This window comes from Perognathus longimembris, chromosome 7, assembly GCF_023159225.1.
Source record: "Perognathus longimembris pacificus isolate PPM17 chromosome 7, ASM2315922v1, whole genome shotgun sequence".
NCBI lineage: Eukaryota > Metazoa > Chordata > Mammalia > Rodentia > Heteromyidae > Perognathus > Perognathus longimembris.
The window spans coordinates 66,597,881-66,618,204 of record NC_063167.1 but is presented as its reverse complement, the minus strand read 5'-3'; the positions used below and the strand labels follow the sequence as shown (position 1 = coordinate 66,618,204).

Here is a 20,324-nt window from a genome sequence, read left to right as displayed (position 1 = left end):
GGATCTTTGTCTGTACCTCTTACGGTGAGTGCCTTTGCCCTCTTGACTCACCTACCACATAGTTAAGTGCCATATGCCCTGGGTCACGGTCAGACTTGTTTTTAGCATCCTTTACATATGTGACCGTACCTTCTTTCCATCTGGTAAAACCATAAAGTCTTTATGGTTAACAGTTTGAAAATACAAATGCCATAAAAGAAAGAAAAAGTAGCAACATACGCAGAGACAATGAACCTGGCAGTGAGGGTCGCAGCTTCAGAGCCAGGCTGCCCAGGTGTGTGTGCGTTCTGACAGCCTGCTAGATGAGTATGCTGGCCTCTCTGTAATGGTTTCCACATCGGCTTTATAGAGTTGTAAAACTTAAGTAAGGTAATATGACCATAAATACTTAGAACAAGGTCTAATACATTGTTAGCACTCTATAATTATTTGTGCTTGCAAGTATTGATAAACCATGCTCCCTTTCTCATGTAGTTTCTATATCTGGATGGCTCAATTTGATTTATAGTCAGAACATTAAACTTATACTAACACTCCCACCTTTGATTATAACTACTAGATGCCACATTCTTCATCTCAGTAGCTTCAAAAAACAAAATACTTATTTTTCCCCCTTTTTCTCAGGCCCAACACAGAGATACTTTCATTGAAGAACGCTATGGGAAATATAACATCAGTGATCCCCTAATGGCTCTACAGAGAGATTTTGAAACACTGAAGGAGAAAAATGATGGTGAAAAGCAGCCGGTGTGCACCAACCCGCTATCTATCCTTAAAGTGGTGATGAAGCAGTGCAAGAACATGCAGGAGCGCATGCTGTCCCAGCTCGCCGCTGCTGAGAGCAGGCACCGAAAGGTAGGTCCACCTTCCGGGCATTCACCCTGAGCTTGGTGACAACTCTAAATGAGGCCTCCTACCTTCTTGTCAGCTGCCAGTTTGCACAGTAATTTGGGGGGGGGGGGGGCAGGGAGAGGTGGTGGTAGTCAAAACACTTTAGATACAAAGGAGGAGAGCACAGGCTTTTCCAAATGTTAAATTTAGGAAACAGACCAGACACATTCTTTGGTGACATTCCTTCTCAGTATGTCACTCTAATACATTTGATTTTTTTTTTTTTCAGATCTTGATCATCCACAGTTTGGCAATAAGCTTGGGTTTAAACAAGCTTGTAGTTGAACAAAGTGTTCTCTGTTTGCTTACTTAAGTGATAAATAGAAAGATTAACAGGTATTTGGGGAATGCTGTATCCCAGCAAAGGGGGTGGGGAATGAAAATGAATTTACCTGACTACAAACACACGAGCCAGTAGATTGTTTTCACTTATTCCTAGTTTTGAGTTTTATCACATTTTATTGCTCATGAAACCATAAACAGTTCTTAGAGTTGTTTACCCTAAAGCTCTTCCACTCTATAAGGAAAGGGTGTGTGTGTGTGTGTGTGTGTGTGTGTGTGTGTGTGTGTGTCTGTGTCTGTGTCTGTGTGTCTGTGTGTCTGTGTGTTTCTGTCTGACAGCTCCTAAGTTGGGAAGGCAAACCTGTGCTTTTCTCTGTCTCATCTGAATGGAATTCTTGTGCTTTTGAATTTATTCGCTGGCTTGTTATTTGATGATTGCTAGAATTTATTTTTCTAAAAATTCCAAGTTTAGTTTTATACCAAAAAAGGCCGGGGGTGTTACAATGCATTTTGTAGGAAAAGTTTCATGTTTGGTGGACTTTTATGGTTTACCCATATTGGCTTGTCTACTTAAATTACATCTGATCAATTGCCCCATACTCTTGAATCTTGTCTGTGAGTTTTTTCTTTCCCTTCAGAATCCAAATGAAAGGCTCCTAATCATGAATGGCCTGTAGATGTCCCACAGTCCCCCAGAAAATAGACAGATTGTCAAAAGTTTACACGTTTTTGTGGGAAATGGATTTTTTCATGGCTTTAATCAAATTACCCAAGACCTCAGAGAGTTTTAACACCTAGTCTAGAATGAGGTAAATCTGAAAACAAGAATTAGTGGATTTAAGTGAGTTGCCTAAATTTGAGGAGGTCTTACATAATCCTCACAGAAAATACACAGCACACCTGATTGATTGTCAGGCCATGTTTATACGTTATCAAAGATAATTGAGTTGTGCTGTCTTAAGAGATCCTGCCCGTGGAAGATAGCATAACAAGTCAAAATTCCCTAGTACTGTATTTAAATGTTAAATGGTTTTAAGCAAGTAATATTTTGAAACTAAATCCCTATCTGTTCTTAAGTGTTTTATGAAAGTAGAATGCAGATTTCATTAGAAATCAAATGATACTTAGCAGTTTATAATTACGATGCTCATACTCCCAGTTTATGTCTATCCCTCTGGTATAGTTATTAAGAGTAACCCCCCCCATGGCTTTCAAAAACATTGATTTGAACAGTAAATGATATTGTAACAAATAAACGACATTCCCTAGTCTGTCACTTTCTCCATCCTCTTCAGTACTTAGAAGCAGCAACTTCTATCTTTTAACAATTTATTTTGGTGTCACCTTCATATTTACAAGTAATATACTATTGTCTCTTTATTAATCTTAAACATTATATTACTTGTTTTTATGGTGGTTTTATTTCTTATACCACATCGGCCACCCTTACCATCTTTCATAGACAAGTTTAATCATCCTTTCTCACCTCCCCCCACTTTTCTGTCCTATCTGGTATATCAAATCCTAATCTTGTCATGTTCTGTTTCTTCAGAGGATGAACATCTGTGGCTTATCCCTGGGGCTATAGGTACCTAGTCTCTTATCATTCTGTGTGCGAAATCAGCTTGAAGGAACAAGTAACTTCTGAAAATACAAAGCTTGAGCAAACCTCCCTGCTTTTTCATTGATGCTTATTTAGTACTTGTACACGTGGGTTTCATTATAGTATTTTCATGCGTGCATATAATGTCCTTTGAGTCAAATTCACCCCTCTATTCTTTCCTATCCCTTTCTCCCGTGTTTTAGAACAATTTCAGTGGGTTTCATTATGTTTTCATGAATGTGTATGGAGAACTTTTCATTGTGCTTCCCCCCCATGCACTTCTTCTTTTTAACCCTCCTTCCTTCTGGTCCCCATTACAACCAGTACCTCCATTTCACATCCATGTCCTTCATTTTATATTTTAGGTCTAGATTCTACGTATGAGAAAGAAGATGTGATATTTGTTTCTCTCAGTGTATGGCTTATGTTGCTTAATGTGATGATTTGCAGTTCCATTTTTCTGCAAATGACATCATTTCATTGTGATATTCTTTGAATGATTCTGTGTGTGTGTGTGTGTGTGTGTGTGTGTGTGTGTGTGTGTGTGTCCTAGTTGATTGACAGGCTGATTACATAGCATGGCTATTGTGAATAATGCTGCTACAAACATGGATGTGCAGGTGTCTATTGAAACACCTTATCACACACTGCTAACCACCACTGCCATCCCTTTTTCCTTTTTTGAAATGTTATTAAAAATTTCTTTTCTGCCAAAGTCTTTTTGTCTTTCTGAGATTTTACTCTTTTTGTTCCATTTCTGTAATTTTAGAGGGCTTTCAAAAGGGAGAGATGACCCACCATATTTAGCCAAAAGCTTATCTTTGCGCTGTTTGAAAATTAGATTTTTTTAAACCTAGAAGAAAATACACAAAAATATTTTTAACTTTAGAGAAGGGGGTAAATGTGCTTCATTTCCCAGAAAATTTCCATCTATTCATAAACATTTTTATGATGTAAAATCATGAGAAATGCTATTGGGATGCCATTGCTCTACCAGGGAGAGCATCTAGGCCCCTCTGGAGAAGCCACTGTGTAATCCATTGCCATTTAGAAGATTGTAAACTACAGGCAGGATACATGAGAACCGCATCTTTTAAGTTTGTTTTCTCTTTAAAAGTGAGCTTAATCCTCTAGCATCATGGTCATTGGAATAGGGGTAGTTACTTGAGAGGCCTTGGGAAAATCTCTATTTGTGATCCCCATAATTGAGTCTTTTTGCATGCAGAATGAAATCGAGTCACCTCTTTAAGTTAAGCAAGTCACATGAAATGCTCAATTGCAGGGCTCCTTTCTCCCTGTTGTCCCTATACTTTTTTTGTTTTGTTATATAATCCAAACTGACTTTAAACTCACCATCCATCCTCTGCCTGGTTCTTCAGTGCTGGTATTATCACCATGCCTAGCCTCAGGCTCCATTTGTGGTGCCCCCAGCGATTTGAGCATTACAGGGGCACCTAGGCTTTCTCGTGGCCCCTTCTTGCTCTGCTCCCATCTGGCCCCTGCACAAAACCACATTGCTTGCCATAGTTTTCCAGACTTTGTATTCATTCTTAGAAACTTTCTTAACTCTATAGCTCACTAATTGCTCTCTTCTCTCTGTTTACATACCATTCTGAATAGAATTCAAATAAAGTAAATATCTTGTTTTCTAGCACATAGCTTACATGTCTTCCACCCTACTAGACAGCATACTCCTTGAGGGCCTGGTTGGACTTCATTTGTTTGTTTATTCACTCTGGAACTATCTTAATTGTTTAGTTAAGCACTTAGTGTCCTAAGTGTGATTACTTGATAGTTTGAAATGAATTTTAAAAAATTCTTTAAAGGTGATTCTAGACCTGGAAGAAGAAAGACAAAGGCATGCACAGGACACAGCTGAAGGAGATGATGTCACATACATGCTGGAGAAGGAGAGAGAGCGGCTGACTCAGCAGGTAATTACAGTAAAGGGATCTCAGCAGGTGATTTCTCAGAAAAAGAAAAGGAAAGGTTTTGTGATCAAACCAGTCTGAGAATTACTAGATTAAACAATATTAAACAGATTTCTAAGTGTGCAGAATAGGGTATTTCACGTTTAGCAAGCTATGTTTTTATAAAGCTTTTGAAGTAAGGCCTCCAGTGAGAAACTCCGTGCATCTCACAACCTGTCATGCCTGCAACAGAAAGCTCAGGAAGTGGCATATAATCCTTATTGCCCACAGTATACATTAGTGTTCTTGTGTGGATGGGAGGTGGGGGCAGTGAGACATGGGGTGGGGGATGTGCATGCATGCAGGAGCTAGTACTGGGGCCAGAACTTAGGGCCTCAAGCTCTCACGTGGCTTTGTGCTCATAGCTGGCGCTCTACCACTTGAGTGATGCCTCAAGTTTCTCTATTTCATTTTTCTTTTCATTCTGACCATAGCTCACTAAATTGATTTTCCTCGTCCACTAATAGGTCTCAGAATTTGAGAAACACTGACTAAAAAAAAAAGAGTTCTCTTGACCCATTCCTTCTCAGATCCTTCGATCTCCATGCAATAATGTTAAAAGATAAAAATAGTACATGTGTATAGAGTATCAGTCAAACTGGGTGCTGGTGGCTCGAACCTGCAATCCTAGCTACTCAGGAGGCTGAGATCTGAAGATCTCAGTTCAAAGCCAGCCTGGCAAGAAAGTCGAACCTGTCATCTGCAGTTAGCCACCAAAAGCCAGAAGTGGAGCTATGTTTCAAGTGGTAGAGTGCAAGCCTTGAGCACAAGAGCTCAGTTCAAGACCTAGGACAGGCACCAAATAAAAAGTTTGAGTCAGATCCAAGTATAGTGGTATATAACACTAATCCTAGCACTTACAGGTTGAAGTAGGAGGATTAAGAGTGCAAAATCATGCCAGGTGCCCATGGCTCTTGCCTGTAAACCTAGCTACTAAGGAGGCTGAGATCTCAGAATCACAGTTGAAAGCCAGCCCAGGCAGGAAAGTCCATGACACTCTATCTCCAGTTAACCACCAGAAAACCAAAAGTGGTGCTGTGGCTCAAAGTGGTAGAACACTAGACTTGAGCTGAAGAACTCAGGGACAGTGCCTAGGCCCAGAGTTCAAGCCCCATAACCAACAAAAAAAAAGAGGGGATGGGGTGCAAAATCAGCCTTAGTTATATAACAAGTTCTATCTCCAAAAACTAAACAAAAAAAAGACAGAGGCTGTTGGAGAGGAGTATGATTAGGTGCAGCGGCACACACCTGTAATTCCAACTACTCGGGATGCAGAGACAAGTTTCTCTTCCAAGGCCAGCCAGGACAAAAAGTTAGGGAAATTCTACCTTCATTAGTAAGTTAAGTGTACATGGTGATGTAGTCCAATCATGTGGGAGCCCATAGACAGGAAGAGGACAGTCTAAGGCCAGCCATGTGCAGACATGAAACTATCAAAAAAGGCAGAAGAAGGGCTGAGGGTGGGACTCAAGTGGGAGAGAACACTTACCTTTTGTGTATGAGAATGGAGTCCATACCCCAATACCACCAAAATAGAAAAAGAGTAAAATAAAGAAGTGAGATTCAAATGCAATTATTTGTTCATTTTTTAAACCAGAGAAAGATATTACTAAACTAAAAATTTTGTTTTAGAAGCATTCGCCATACCCCCTGCCCACCCCCCAAAAAATCTCTAACTTATATCATTTTTTTTATTTGTTTTGCTTGGGTTCTGTGTATTCTCGACACAGTGATGAATCATATTCCGTTTAGCAACACTGAGATAGTAAGAACTCCAAGTGCCCCCTTGTTCCTTGAAGAAAGATTAAACCATAGTGTGCAGTTTTTGTATTAGATGTTCTGGTGCTGGTATAAGCATGGTAACCCCATGTAGCCAGGACCCTCCCCTTGATCAGAATTTGTCAGTAGATCTTTGTTTCCCTGCTCTAATCAAGATGTGTGGTGTTTTGTTTGTTTGTTTTAGTTGGAATTTGAAAAGTCTCAAGTGAAAAAGTTTGAAAAAGAGCAAAAGAAGCTGTCTAGCCAGCTGGAAGAGGAGCGCTCCCGCCACAAGCAGCTGTCCTCCATGCTGGTGCTGGAGTGCAAGAAGGCCACGAACAAGGCCGCCGAGGAAGGGCAGAAGGCCGGCGAGCTGAGCCTCAAGCTGGAGAAGGAGAGAAGCCGCGTGAGCAAGCTGGAGGAGGAGCTGGCTGCCGAGCGGAAGCGCGGCCTGCAGACCGAGGCGCAGGTGGAGAAGCAGTTGTCTGAGTTTGATATCGAAAGGGAACAGCTGCGAGCGAAACTGAACCGAGAAGAGAACCGGACCAAAACCCTGAAAGAAGAGATGGAAGTCTGAAGAAGATAGTGAAGAGTCTCGAGGCTTCACAGCAGCACAGCAGCGTGGATGAGCAACCTAAGAAACGAGTTGCCATGTCCAAAGGCACTGCCACCGAGCCTCCCACGCTAGTGTCTGTATTCTGCCAAACGGAGAACCTTCCGGCAGAAAGAGCCCATGGGAGCCCCATAGCCAAGGTGGCAAACACTGGGCTTCCTGGCCCCCCCACATCTCCTTACTCTTATGCAAAAACCAATGGCCATTGTGATCCAGAAATACAAACCACCAGGGAGTCCATGGCAGGCCACAGTGCAGAAAACCCAGGGCCTCCACGAGAGAGAGCTGTGGCATTATCCCAAGAGAAACCAGTAGAGAATGGTGGGTGTCCTGTGGCAATGGAGACTCCGATTCCCACGGCCAGCCCCCTCCCCTCCAGTGGGAGCTCACTGTCTCCCAGCAGCACTGCCTCCTCCTCGCTCACATCCTCTCCTTGCTCTTCCCCAGTACTTTCCAAGCGCTTACTGGGGTCATCAGCTAGCAGCCCTGGCTACCAGTCATCCTACCAAGTAGGGATCAACCAGCGGTTCCATGCAGCTCGGCACAAATTTCAATCCCAGGCAGATCATGACCAACAAGCCAGTGGCTTACAGAGCCCTCCATCCAGGGATTTGTCCCCAACCCTTTTAGACAACTCTGCTGCCAAGCAACTGGCCCGAAACACAGTCACTCAGGTGCTCTCCAGATTCACTAGCCAGCAAGGGCCAATCAAGCCTGTTTCTCCCAACAGCTCTCCCTTTGGCACAGACTATCGAAATCTGGCCAACACAGCCAGCTCGAGGGGTGACACCAGCCACTCACCTACTCCAGGGAAAGTGTCCAGCCCTCTAAGCCCCCTGTCTCCAGGAATCAAGTCTCCAACCATCCCCAGAGCTGAGAGAGGTAACCCTCCACCTATCCCACCGAAAAAGCCTGGCCTCACCCCTTCTCCATCCACATCCACTCCAGTGACCAAAACTCACGCCCAAGCATCCTCTTCTACCACTGCAGAAGACCTTGCCAGTAGCTGCTCTTCCAATGCCATGGTGGCCAACGGCAAGGACGTTGAGATACTTTTGCCTACCAGCAGCTAGTCCCTCACTGTCTCCACCCTTCACATTCCATCAGATTTCGTCCAAGAGCTCAGAGTCAGACCATGGAGTCATATCATGTTATTTATTTTGATAGTAGTGAAAAGCATCTGTATGTAGTGTATTTGACCTTTTGTATTTTTTTTTAAGTAGAAACAGAGTAGTTTGGATTTTTATGGCCCGTGTCTTTGTGCTAAGCTAGAAGGGCACCTCAGAGACATCTCAAGCTCAGCAGTCACCGTCACGATGTGATGGAGAAAGCTAATTGAGAACCAGATGGTGATCTGTTGTCTTTTTTGAGACTGGAATTATTCAACACTCATTTTGAATTATGCAGAAGTGGTTTTATTCCAGATGAACATGTTTTAAAAGTGCCTGAAATAAGACTGCCATATGAATGTGATTCTGCAGCAAAAAAAAAAAAGATCACTTAATTGCAGAAAATGAGATCCTCTGTGAATTCTGAATGTTAAAAACCAACACTGCTTTTAATCCTTCTTTACTGTTTTTACTACAAGCTTTGTGTCCTGACACAATGTGTAAGTAAAATGGGAATGCTTATAAAGGTGCGTGTGAGCCCTGTAAAGCTGAGCTTTATAGAGCCTGAGAAGCCCTCCCGAGCACTAAACCATTGGGGTGCTGATTTTCTTGGACTTTTGAAAAATTAAGTCACTCCTAGTTTCCTACATAAATTTTTGAATAGAATGAAATCACACCTCCATTCAAAAATACCTTCAAACATCTACTGTTGTGTAAGGAACTTCTGATTCTGATTGCTTTTACTTGAATAGGAAAATGGTTAGTACAAAAGTATTTTGCAACAGATTGAAATCTTTATTCTGTAATCAAAAAAGCAATAACTTAAAAATTCACTCTTTGTAATAGTTTAAGTCGATTATACAGGTTTTACCAAATTGTTACTATTCTCCAGGCTGCCAGCACTTGTCTTTCTCTGTGCGACCAAATTAACTTTTGCCTAAATGGAAGTATACATATGTCTGTGTAGATACATATCCCTTTCCACGTTCACCATGCACACACTTAAACACATACATATTAGTGTGATTATGTTTTTGGCGTTTGCAGTATACCATAAAGGACAAGTAGAATTGCACATTAAGATTACCTACCAAAGCAACTAGATTTGTCTGGAACCCAATCACTCACAGGCAGAATTCCTTCTCCAGGAAGTGGGGAAATTCCAAATGAAGCCCAAGTCTTCATCACCATGAAAAGGCACAATTAGACTCATTCCAGGGTCACAAAAATGTACTAGTTATATGAATGTGTGAAGGAGATCATCTGGCAGTGCTTTACACAGCCTGAAATGATAGGAACTTGGGCAAGCCGAAGTGCCCCAGCCCCATGTAAAAGGGCCACCCATTCAGCTCTAGCTGTTCCCATGCAAGAACACTAGACAAGGGCCACCAGCTCTTTAGATCTTTGTGGAATCCAGATTGTAACAAGAAAATTTCCATTTTAAATCTGATCATTTCTTTAAATATTTGAGCTGATTCAGAGAGCTTTTAAATGTTGCTGGGTAAACAAGCATGTTCAAAGCTGCCTTTAGTTTGCAAGCTGCCAAGCTGTACTCTTTCATTCTAGACACTTCTACCATTTCCATCATTATAAGTGTGTATAGAGAGAAGCCTCCAGACTGTATAGTTCTAAGAAGATGTCCCTCTTCCAAACAGGATTCTCCATACCCCAACTAAGATATGGCAGCTCCGTGATTTTACATGCACCAGGAGGAAGAGGCCTTGGTGCCTTCATACTCTCCTAACCAGCACTATCTAGCAGCCCATTGATCTGTAATTAAATTCTGTTCCTCTTAATTCCATATGAGCAGGTGGTAGAAATCAGGTGACCCCACAGTTTAGTTGATTAAGGTAAATACCTGTAATACCAAAATGCTACCGTTGCATCAGAGTGTCGAGTAGAGTTAGTGTAGGGGGATATCTTAAACTATCCAAAGCAATCATGCATTGAATTTTCTTCCCATTACAGAGCCAGAATGAAACAGTGTTGATAAAACAGCTGAACCTTCCAGTCAGGAAGGGCGGCTCCGTTGCCAGAGTATTATTACCTCTCTTGCTTTAACTGGTAATCTTAAAAGTTGCATTATGCTCTTCCTTTGTTTGGGGATAGATATATAAAGAGATACTATAAGGGAGTTTATTTCTTAGGAAGTGCACTGAATAATGTATTTCTTTTACAGTGTAATATGCAAAAGAAATGTGTATTTTTGCTAGTTGCCTATCTTCTGAGATAAATAAGCACAATCCTACAATGGATCCAATAATTCAGTTAGATATTAAAATAGGTTACTATTTAAGTTTGCAGTAGATTGTGTGTGTGCTGAGTAAAACTTCCATGATTCACAGTTTTGGTATTAACCCATGTTGAAAATGCTATTGCTGGTCAACAGATTATAGTGCTGTACAACATGTAACACAAGCATTAACTAGTCATTAACTTTTGTAAAGCCAAATGTATCATGCAGAAGTCTTCATTTTTATATCAAACTACATTAAAACAAGCTAAATCATACTATCTGGGGGAAATAGTTTTGTTTGAACAAAGTGAAGATTGTGGCCCACTTGGGCATATTTTAATGGTGAAGGGAAGTTGGTGGTATTGAGGGAACATTTGGTCCTGTCTTTGAAAGACCAAGTTAATCAATAGACTTATCCCAGGAAGATGCCATAAGGAATTATGACATTGGTTTCCTTTAGAACCACACACTTGAAAAAACCAGCACAGTAGTCCAGTCTGTAATTTTCAAAAAATGTCTAGGGGCTCTGAAATTTTTGAAAAGGTATAAACTACTTGAAAAGCCTTTGATGTTCAAAAGACTTTCCAACAGCCTAGATGTTTACATATCTTAGGTTTTCAGCATGTTAAACCCATTAATGATCATCTCAACAAACACTAGCTGTATCCGGTTTCCCATGATAGCTTCAGTCATGCCTTGTCAATTTATGTGTGTGAGAGAGAATTTATGAAGTTATGATGCATAATCTTGACCAGAGCTGCTTGAAATGCTATCTGCAGAACTTACGTGTGTGTATGTGAGAGAGAGAATTTATGAAGAGTTCTTCTGATGCATAATCTTGACCAGAGCTTCTAGAAATGCTATCTGCAGAACAGGATGTGTGATGCTGGGAATGTGACTCCGTTACACAGTGCTTGCTTGCGCATACAGGCCAAGCTCTGACCCCAGCATTGCAAAAAGGGTAGAGGAAATGTGTTTTCATAATGATGCGTCAGAGATACGCAATGAGCATTAATCCCTAGGAGTCATTTTTAACTATTCAAACTAATTAAGACAATTTAAGAGCCTTTTCATTCATTTATTCATAAATTAATGGACAAATCATTAGTAAAAAAAAAATGTAGGAGACTTCGTGGCTCTCAGATTTCATTGTTCTTCAGTATAACCTAGGGAGCCTGCTAAAAATAAGGCCCAGCTGATAACACAGGCATGAGCACTGTTACTCATCAGTGGTGCTTCACCAACTACCACACTCAGCCCTTTGTTCTACAACTTGTTTGTAACTAAGGAGATGTCTTATGCTTCTGAATACCAATGACATTCACAGTCAAGCACCTATTGGATGCCAAGCAAGCACCAAGATCATGATTTCATATATACATCACTAGTCATCCATACAAATTAGAGATGCCTTACCTTTTTGTAGTAAGGAGGTCTATGAGATTTGTGACCCATATGAGATTTCCAACCCACTACTACAAAGAACACTGAGGAATGTAATGGGAAGGAGAGATGGAAAAGGTTAACTAGTAAAAAAAACAAAAACAAAAAAAAACTATAAACCAAAAATAAGACCCTTTAATGTCACAGTGCCACTTGTTTTCTAGTGGTTAAATCGAGATAAGAGGAGTCTCGTGGACTTTCCTACCCAGGCTGGATTTGAACCCTCAGATCTCGGCCTCCTGAGTAGCTAGGGTTACAGGCATGAGCCACCAATGCTTGGCTTAGTTATTTCATACCGATTACCCTCCTATGGGTTGTGTAAATAATGTGTCTCCAAAGTTTATATATATATACACACACACACACATACACACGGTTAGCTATATAGGTCCAGTGGTCTTTCTAGCTGCAACCCAGCCTTTCTACTGGTAGTTCAGGAACTTTTGAACATGGTATTTTATTTCTGGCAGACATTTATAATAGCTCAGTAAACTTGTTCAGTTTAGAAGTCTTTCACAGGAGTTTGAGTTTAATGCGTGCATGCGTGTGCGCGCGGCACACACACACACACACACACACATCTGGGTTTTATATAAACCTGGGCCCAGGTCCAGACAGCAGCCATGGAAGACAGCACTTGAGTTCCCTTCAGGCCCCTTGGTGGGCACACACTGGGGGTGAGCTAGGGAGAACTGGGGGCAGGTGGTAAGAAAAGTCTGTACAGTCCCAAGTCACAGGTATGGCCTGGTTGACTAGTAGCTCAGCCTGGCGAGCTTCTGTAGCTTTTGGTTGTTTGTCTTCAAGATGATAAGATGGCATTCCCTGTCTGAGGCACAGTTTACCTTTTGTCACAAGATAGTATCATTGAATCCTGTTCTTCCTGGAGCCCAAAGTGATAGAAAGCGACCGCAGCAGGGAATGACTCAGATCCAAGAGCACCCGGTACAGAGCGGAGGGGGGACAGGGTGAAGGTTGGGTGTCCATCTTTTAGTTCCTTAACAGGCTCAGCTAAAGCATTTTTTAAATTGCCTCCTGCAACATTAAGCTTTAAGTTCTCAAGGGCTGGTTTAAAGTTAATTGGCTTCATAAACAGAAAAGAGCAGAAAGAACAAAAAGTGGTTTGGTTATTTCGATGCTACTTTCCTTGGAAGGTATGGACTGGGAGAAGATAGAAAACAACAGACTGACCAACCAGGTTTCTATTTGAGAAGGATTAAAGCAGAAGAAAATTGTCCTGCTGTTGAAACTGGCTGGCTGGGAAAGTTAGTTGTTTCCTCTCCTGATTTCTCAAGTCAGATAAAGTTAGCTGATGTTTTTTCTGGCTTTAGGGACATGGTAAGGAACCTAGTCCAAATCTGCCCAGTGTAATTTTACTTACCAAAGGGATTTCCTCTTTCAACTACCTGTTTCCCAAGAGAATCTCCTGGGCAATGGTGAGTCCCTGGCCTCTGATTCTCTGGCCAAGGTGAGCTCTCAGTAAGTACATGGAATAATTCTTTTTAGTATGCTTTTTAAAAAAGTTTATTATCCCTGAGTTGTAGAAAGGGGTTTCAATTCAGCAGTCAGTGTGTGGGTTGAGCAAGGTTAGAAAACCCTGCTGGGCCCCCACACCGCTCCTCCCTGTCCCCAGTGACCTGTCAGACTTCACCAAGTGCCCAGAGACTTTTATCTGGTCAGATAAATGAAACCAAACCCAGGGTCTTTCTTTGTTAGTAATTCCCCTCAAACTTTTGTGTTTCTGTAGGCTCTGGAAAGCCAGATGCCAAGGTAGCTATTAAGAGAAACACAAGCTTAAACCTGTTCTCTGCCTTCCGGGTATTCTCAATTTAGATGGCAAAACATTAACCCCCTTAAGAAATGACTGTCATTTGAGAGACTACCCTGTGGAGCTGAGGCTGGAATGGCTCATGGCCAGCCTAGGGCGAGACCCTGACTCCTGCCTGCCGAAAACCATGAAGTCATTGAAGGTGCTCTGGGCAAAAGTAGTGGGTGGTCCTTCTTTGGAGAAAGTTAATAAGAAAAAAGGCAATATATTTATTCCTGTATCAAGCATTTTCCTGGGCTTTGGCAGGATCTCCCTGTTTGTTTTGGGTTTCAGTTAACTTGCTGAGATTTAGATTTAAGGATATCAAACGAGCAAGTCCCCCAGAGCCTGGGGCCCTTTGGAGGGAGGGTGCAGGCTCCAGTTCATGGTTTCTACAGGGGTTGAGGCTGGGGAAAAGAAACTTGCAGGCCAATGTCTCTCCCCTAACCCGGGGGAAGACCTAGGAACATGTAAACAGCAGGGTGAGAAAAGATCTGGTGTTAAAATACATTTCTACTCATTTTTCTTCTTTGTACCCTTTAAATGAGCAAATGAGAAATGAAAATGAGGCTTTGAAAGAATCAAGTGAGTCTTCCTGGGACTCTTACAGGTGGCATTTCCTTGTGGGATGTGAAACCAGCATCCATGGCTGTCTTGCTGAGATGGGGGCGGGCAGTTTTCATGGGACACTGTCTACCCTGCTGTGATTGGAAAATAAGACAGGCCTTATCCTACTCCTGGTGGGAGGGGGGCACCCTGGCAGAGCCTCAATGTGATATATACCAGCATGCCCAGATCTGCTTCAGCAATGAGGAATACATTTCCCTAAGTGCAGGAATGCTGACAGCCCCTTACAAGAACTGCTTTGACTGGAGTAAAGAAAAATAAAATTTACCAACCAAAGTCACATCTCCCATGCACACAGCTCATACTCAAAGGCAAAGTTTTATTTATATATATATATATATACATATACATATAAATGAATATGTACATGTATGTATGTATAAGACAAGGTCTCACTATATAACCCAAGCTGTCCTCAAGTTCTTGATCCTTCAGCCTCCCAAGTACTGGGATTATAGGTGAGCATCACACCTAGCTGAAGTTTATATTTTTCCCCTTGTCCTAAGTAGGGAGAACTCAGGGATCATCTATCTTGAACACCATCTGATGGTTGCCTGAAACCTTCACTGAGGATTCATTGCCACTCAGCTTCTCTCTGCCACTCCCCTCCCTTCTCTCTCTGACACCACCCCCTTTCCCCTTCCATTCCCTTGATGTGGATCCAAGTAAGTGTCTTCCCTTCAGTCTTCTTCCCTAAGTCCTGTAAAGGAGGGAGGACACATTTTCAAGGTATTTATAAGGTGCTAAGCTCTTGAGCAAATATTTTATATGTGTTACTTAATTTAATCTACCCAGCTTCTAAAAGAGGTAAATTATTCCACTGACAGATCCTGTCAGCCACTGACAGATAAGGTGATGACTGAGGCCTACTAAGACACAGTAATTGCCCAAGGTCCTACGGCGGCTTGCCTGGGATTCAAGCTCTGAGCCACTTGGCTATCAAGGCCATCCTAAAGTTTCCACGCAGTTCGGAGGGCAGTGGGTGTAGCTCAGCGATACAACTCGCACTTAAGCGGGAGAGGCCACCAAAAACAAAACCAGTTATCTATCTGGGGAGTTTCCAATACTAGCTAGTGGCCAGTCATTGCACCTAAGGAAGTATGAGTTGTTTTGAGACCTTCAGCTAGGAGCAGGCCCTGCAAGGAACCAGGATTTTTGTAAAGAGAAAAACACAGGTAATTGGCCTATACACATGACTTAGAAACTCAGCTCTAGTTTTCCTCTCATTAAAGATGAAGCTAAAACGTTTCAAGTAGCTTGCCCACAGATTACAAGTCTAGATCATGGCGGAATCGGGACCAGTCAGCATGGCTCCCTCAGTCCTCGAGGGGTGCTCCTCCCTAAGCTGGCAAAGAGAGAGCCCAGCAATGCCTATCCAGCCCTAGCTGTGATCCTTCAGACTCTCCTCCCTCCTCCCACCTGCTTTTCCACAATGCCTGGTTTTGATCTTGTTCACCTGGGCTGCCCCATAGTCCAGACCTTGCCCTCTGCCTGGGCCCGGGCTGCCTGCCACCTTGTTGCCACAAACATCCCATCGTTGTCAAGTCTGGGAACAGGTTTGACGGCTAGGGCGAGGGTGGAGTCGGGCGCAGCCTCCGCTCTCTGGCTGTGTCTGCGGGGCTGAATGCTCCGCGGAGCACTCCCCCGAGACTCCTGATCAGCCTCCCTGCCCCTCAGGTGTGGCCAAGAAGCCTGCAGCGGCTCTGGAGGCGCAGTCATCACACCTGTGGTGCAGAGGGGCCGCTGCATACTTGACAGGCAACTCCACTTCCTCCTCCGGTGGACTTGCCCAGCCCCACCTCAAAGCCCTCAGAGGCTGTGTATCCTCAGGAAACCTCTGACCCAAAGGGGTTCGCGGTGGGGGAGCGGGTGTCAAAGCACACACAAGCCCCTCTTCATCCCCAGCGTGTTTTCCATCCCAGAGTCTTGGTGAGTCAGCGCCCACAGGGCCACACACACAAGGCTCCCATTCATGGCTCACTTTCCTTCTGCTCTAACTCAGATCTTGGCATCTCACACCCTCATTTTCTATGTAGGCCTTATTCTCACCATGGGAAAGCTCTGCTCCCTGCCCTGCGCCTCCTCCCTCTGCCCCAGCGCCCCCGACGCCCACATTCCTCCTCCTCGTCCTCTGGGAGGTGGCAGTTCCAGCTGGCTGTAGACACAACAGATAGCAATGTTACATCACCAAGTCCTCAGGATAGTCAGCAGGTATTTGCCGCGGCTGGCTCTTGCACAGCCAGCCACGCATGCACGCACATGCACCCGCACTTGCCTTTCATTTATTCAGCACAGGGTAATTAGGGGCTGGAATTGACGCTCTGCTGGGGAAGAAACCGCGCTGAGGTGACATGTTAAGGTGGCACTGGCTGACAGCAGAGGTCTCACATGGGTGGTCCGAGGAACAGGGAAATCCGTGGACCTAGGAATTTAAGAAGCACCTAATTTAAACTGATCGAGGTGGCCTGTACCAGGTCAATCCCAGCTACAAGAGGAAATGTAAATAGGATCATGATGGCTCAGGGGGTCAAAAGGAAGACCCCCCCCCCCCATCTCAAAGGTAGGAAGCTCAGAAACTCTAAAAACAAAGCAGCAGCACTTGACTTAAATGAACAGAAGGGTCTTGGCGTGCCTGGCCTGGAGTGTGTAAAGCACCACACAGCAAAGGGACGCCGAGGAGTTGGAGCCAACTGGCCGTAGTGCAAGGCGGACAAGGGAAGGGACCTCCGCCTCTGTCTCCACCACGGAACACACAAAGACCCAGGCGCATCTTCCCCTCGGGGGTTTCTGTCTTGTGCAGAAACCTACCCCGGGTCACGGGTCCCTTTGGCCGCAGGGTGCTGCGTCGGGAAGGGCGCCCAGCGTGGTTGTGCGTCTGCTTTGGAGACGCTGGCGCCGGTGCTAGGGTGGGGTGCGCCGAGCCCGGCGGGCTCCTCCCCGAGGGCCCCCTTCCCAAAACTGAACCGCGCGCGCCCCCTGGTGTTCGATACGGGCGACTCTCTCCACCGAGGTCTGGCCAAGCACCTTCCGGGTTGCGGCCAGGCGGGGGCGCAGGCCGCTCCCGCTGCTACTCCCCGGTGCGCGCGGTTGTTCCCTAGACTCTGGGTTCAGAGCATGCCAGCTTTCCCTAAGAAAGGGAAAGAAGCCCATCTGCATGAAGGAAGAGAGACTATCACAAAGCAACTCAAAGCAGGTTGTGAACTTCAAAGCTGCAAAGCTAAACTGGCCCCTGGCATAAGTATGCACTCAACAAGGGACCTACCTCCCAGAACAGTGACTAATTTAAAAAGAGCCAAGATGACTATCAACGTTCTTCATCCATTTAAGGATGCCTTCAGAACATTCTGTTGCTGTTATACTGTTAATGCTGTAAACCATAAAACGCTTAGTGGGCCATTTTTTAATAATAATAATTATTATAATTATTGTCTGAGAAACTATCTCCAACTAACCAGGAGAAAGCCAGAAGTGGAGATGTGGCTCAAGTGGTGAAGCCCTGAACTCAAGCCCCAGTACCAACATAAAAAGTAAATTTAAAAAGAAATCAATAAATTACCAGCCATGCAAAAAAGAAAACAGAACAAATAACTCAAAGAAAAGTCAATCAACTGAAAATTACTTCTAAATGACTCAGTGATGAGAACAGCAGACAAGAACACCAAAAACAACTATTATCCTGTCCTCCAGATGTTCAAGGAGCTAGAAGAAAGATTGAGCATATTAACTAGAGACATGAGATGTAGAACAAAACCAAGTCAAGCATGTACAAATGAAAATTACAATATTTTCCCTCACAATGTAAGGAGAAAAAAGATCATTAAGCTTGTAGAGACAGTAGTTCTTTCTTTTTTGTTTTTTTGGTCTGAGACTGGAACTTGAAATCAGTATCTGATGCTTGCTTTGGCTCATTTGGCTGGAGGTGAGGCTGAGCTGCCCTGGAAACTACAAAACTATGCACAAAAGCCAGGTGCCAGGCACTCATGTCTGTAATCCTATCTACTCAAAAGAGTGAGATCTGAGGATTGAAGTTCAAAGCCAGCTGGGGCACAAAAGTGAGACTCTGATCTCCAATTAACTACCAAAGTTAGAAGTGGAGCTGTGGCTTGCATGGTAGAGCACTTGCACTGAGCAAGAAAGCACAAGGACAGCATCCAGGCCCTGAGTTCAAGCCCCAGATGGGGGGAGGGGGAGGGGAAGCAGAACATTAAAAAAAAGAGAGAGAGAGAGAATTTTTGGATATTAGTTTCTTTCCAAATGACAAAAATGTCAGTGGGCTTTGGAACAACTTCAAGTGACCTCATGAAATTTAAGTTAAAAAAAAAAAGTTCAATGGCCAATATTTTTCAAGTTTAATGAAAAGGATAAATCCACAGGTTAAAAAAACGTTAATAAATTCTAGCACAGGAAACATGAGGAAAACTTTAAGAAACATCATCATTACTTAAAGCCAGTGATAAAGAGTGCATCTTTAACCCAGCACCTGTGGCTTGTGCTTATAATTCTAGCTACTCAGGAAGCTGAGATTTGAGGATTGAGAGTCAAAGCCAGATTACGCAGACAAATCTGAGACTCTTATCTGCAATTAATCAGCAAAAAGCCAGAAGTGGAGCTGTGGCTCAAGTGGCAGAGTACCAGCCTTGAGCAAAAAAGCTCAGGGACAGTGCCTAAGCCCTGAGTTCAAGCACCAGAACTGGCACAAATACAGCAAAACAAACAAACAAAAAACCCAACTGAAGGACCGACTGAGGAGATCACTTTAGTGGCAGAATACTTGCTGGGCAAGCACAAAACCTTGAGTTCAGTCTCCAGTACAACAGGTAAAAACACACTGTGAACACAAAAGTAATAGCTCATGAACAAAATTTTATTTTATTTTATTTTATTATTGTTTATTTATTTATTTTGCCAGTCCTGAGCCTTAAACTCAGGGCCTGAGCACTGTCCCTGGCTTTGCTCAGAGCTAGCACTTTGCCACTTGAGCCACAGCGCCACTTCTGGCCATTTTCTATATACGTGGTGCTGGGGAATCAAACCCAGGACTTCATGTATACAAGGCCAGCACTCTTGCCACTAGGCCATATTCCCAGCCCCGAACAAAATTTTAAGTAAAGCAAAACACACAAAAAAAAAAACAACAAAATTTTAAGAATAGTTCAGTGGCAAATTGCCTCACAGTCCCAAGACCCTAGATTTGATCCCTAACTCCACAAACCACATTCAACAAACAAAAACCCTCCCCAAACCCTAAAACTATTTTTAAAAAACACAAGATAACATAGAAATAACTCTTTGTGACTTTTTACAGGGTTGTAGATATTAAAAACAGTCAAATAATGGTGGCATATACCTCTAATCCCAGCACTTGAGATGACAAGGCAGATGAACTGAGAGTTCAAGGCCAGCTTGGCTCAAAAACATAATAAGTAAACAAAGGCACTATCCACAAAGAGCAAGTTAATTACCTATATTTATCAAAATGGAGGCTTCTGGGCTGGGAATATGGCCTAGTGGTAAGAGTGCTTATCTCGTATACATGAAGCCCTAGGTTCAATTCTTCAGCACCACATATATAGAAAAAGGCCAGATGTGGCGCTGTGGCTCAAGTTGGCAGAGTGCTAGCCTTGAGCAAAAAAGAAGCCAGGGACAGTGCTCAGGCCCTGAGTTCACGCCCCAGGACTGGCAAATTAAAAAAAAAAAAAAAGGACAAAATGGAGGCTTCTGCTCATCAAAAGGCAATACTCAGTAAATGAATGACAAGCCAGTGACTGTACTGAATTTTTTTTTTTTTGGCCAGTCCTGGGCCTTGGACTCAGGGCCCGAGCACCGTCCCTGGCTTCTTCCTACTCAAGGCTAGCAATCTGCCACTTGAGCCCCAGAGCCGCTTCTGGCCGTTTTCTGTATATGTGGTGCTGGGGAATCGAACCTAGGGCCTCGTGTATCCGAGGCAGGCACTTTTGCCACTAGGCTATATCCCCAGCCCTGTACTGA

The 20,324-nt window shown here is 43.4% G+C and overlaps 2 protein-coding genes across 2 annotated transcripts in view; one reads left to right on the top strand and one right to left on the bottom strand.

Moving 5' to 3' along the window:
• Positions 1-10,735, top strand: part of Cttnbp2nl (CTTNBP2 N-terminal like) — a 50,252-nt gene extending 39,517 nt beyond the window's left edge. Inside the window, 4 exon segments of the mRNA XM_048351737.1 lie at positions 625-855; positions 4,603-4,710; positions 6,710-7,073; positions 7,076-10,735. Of these exon segments, the coding sequence (XP_048207694.1) occupies positions 625-855; positions 4,603-4,710; positions 6,710-7,073; positions 7,076-8,190 (1,818 nt within the window). The 3' untranslated portion in view covers positions 8,191-10,735.
• The window catches only part of St7l (suppression of tumorigenicity 7 like), a 148,473-nt gene that overhangs the window by 3,416 nt on the left and 124,733 nt on the right, over positions 1-20,324 (bottom strand). The window lies entirely within an intron of this gene.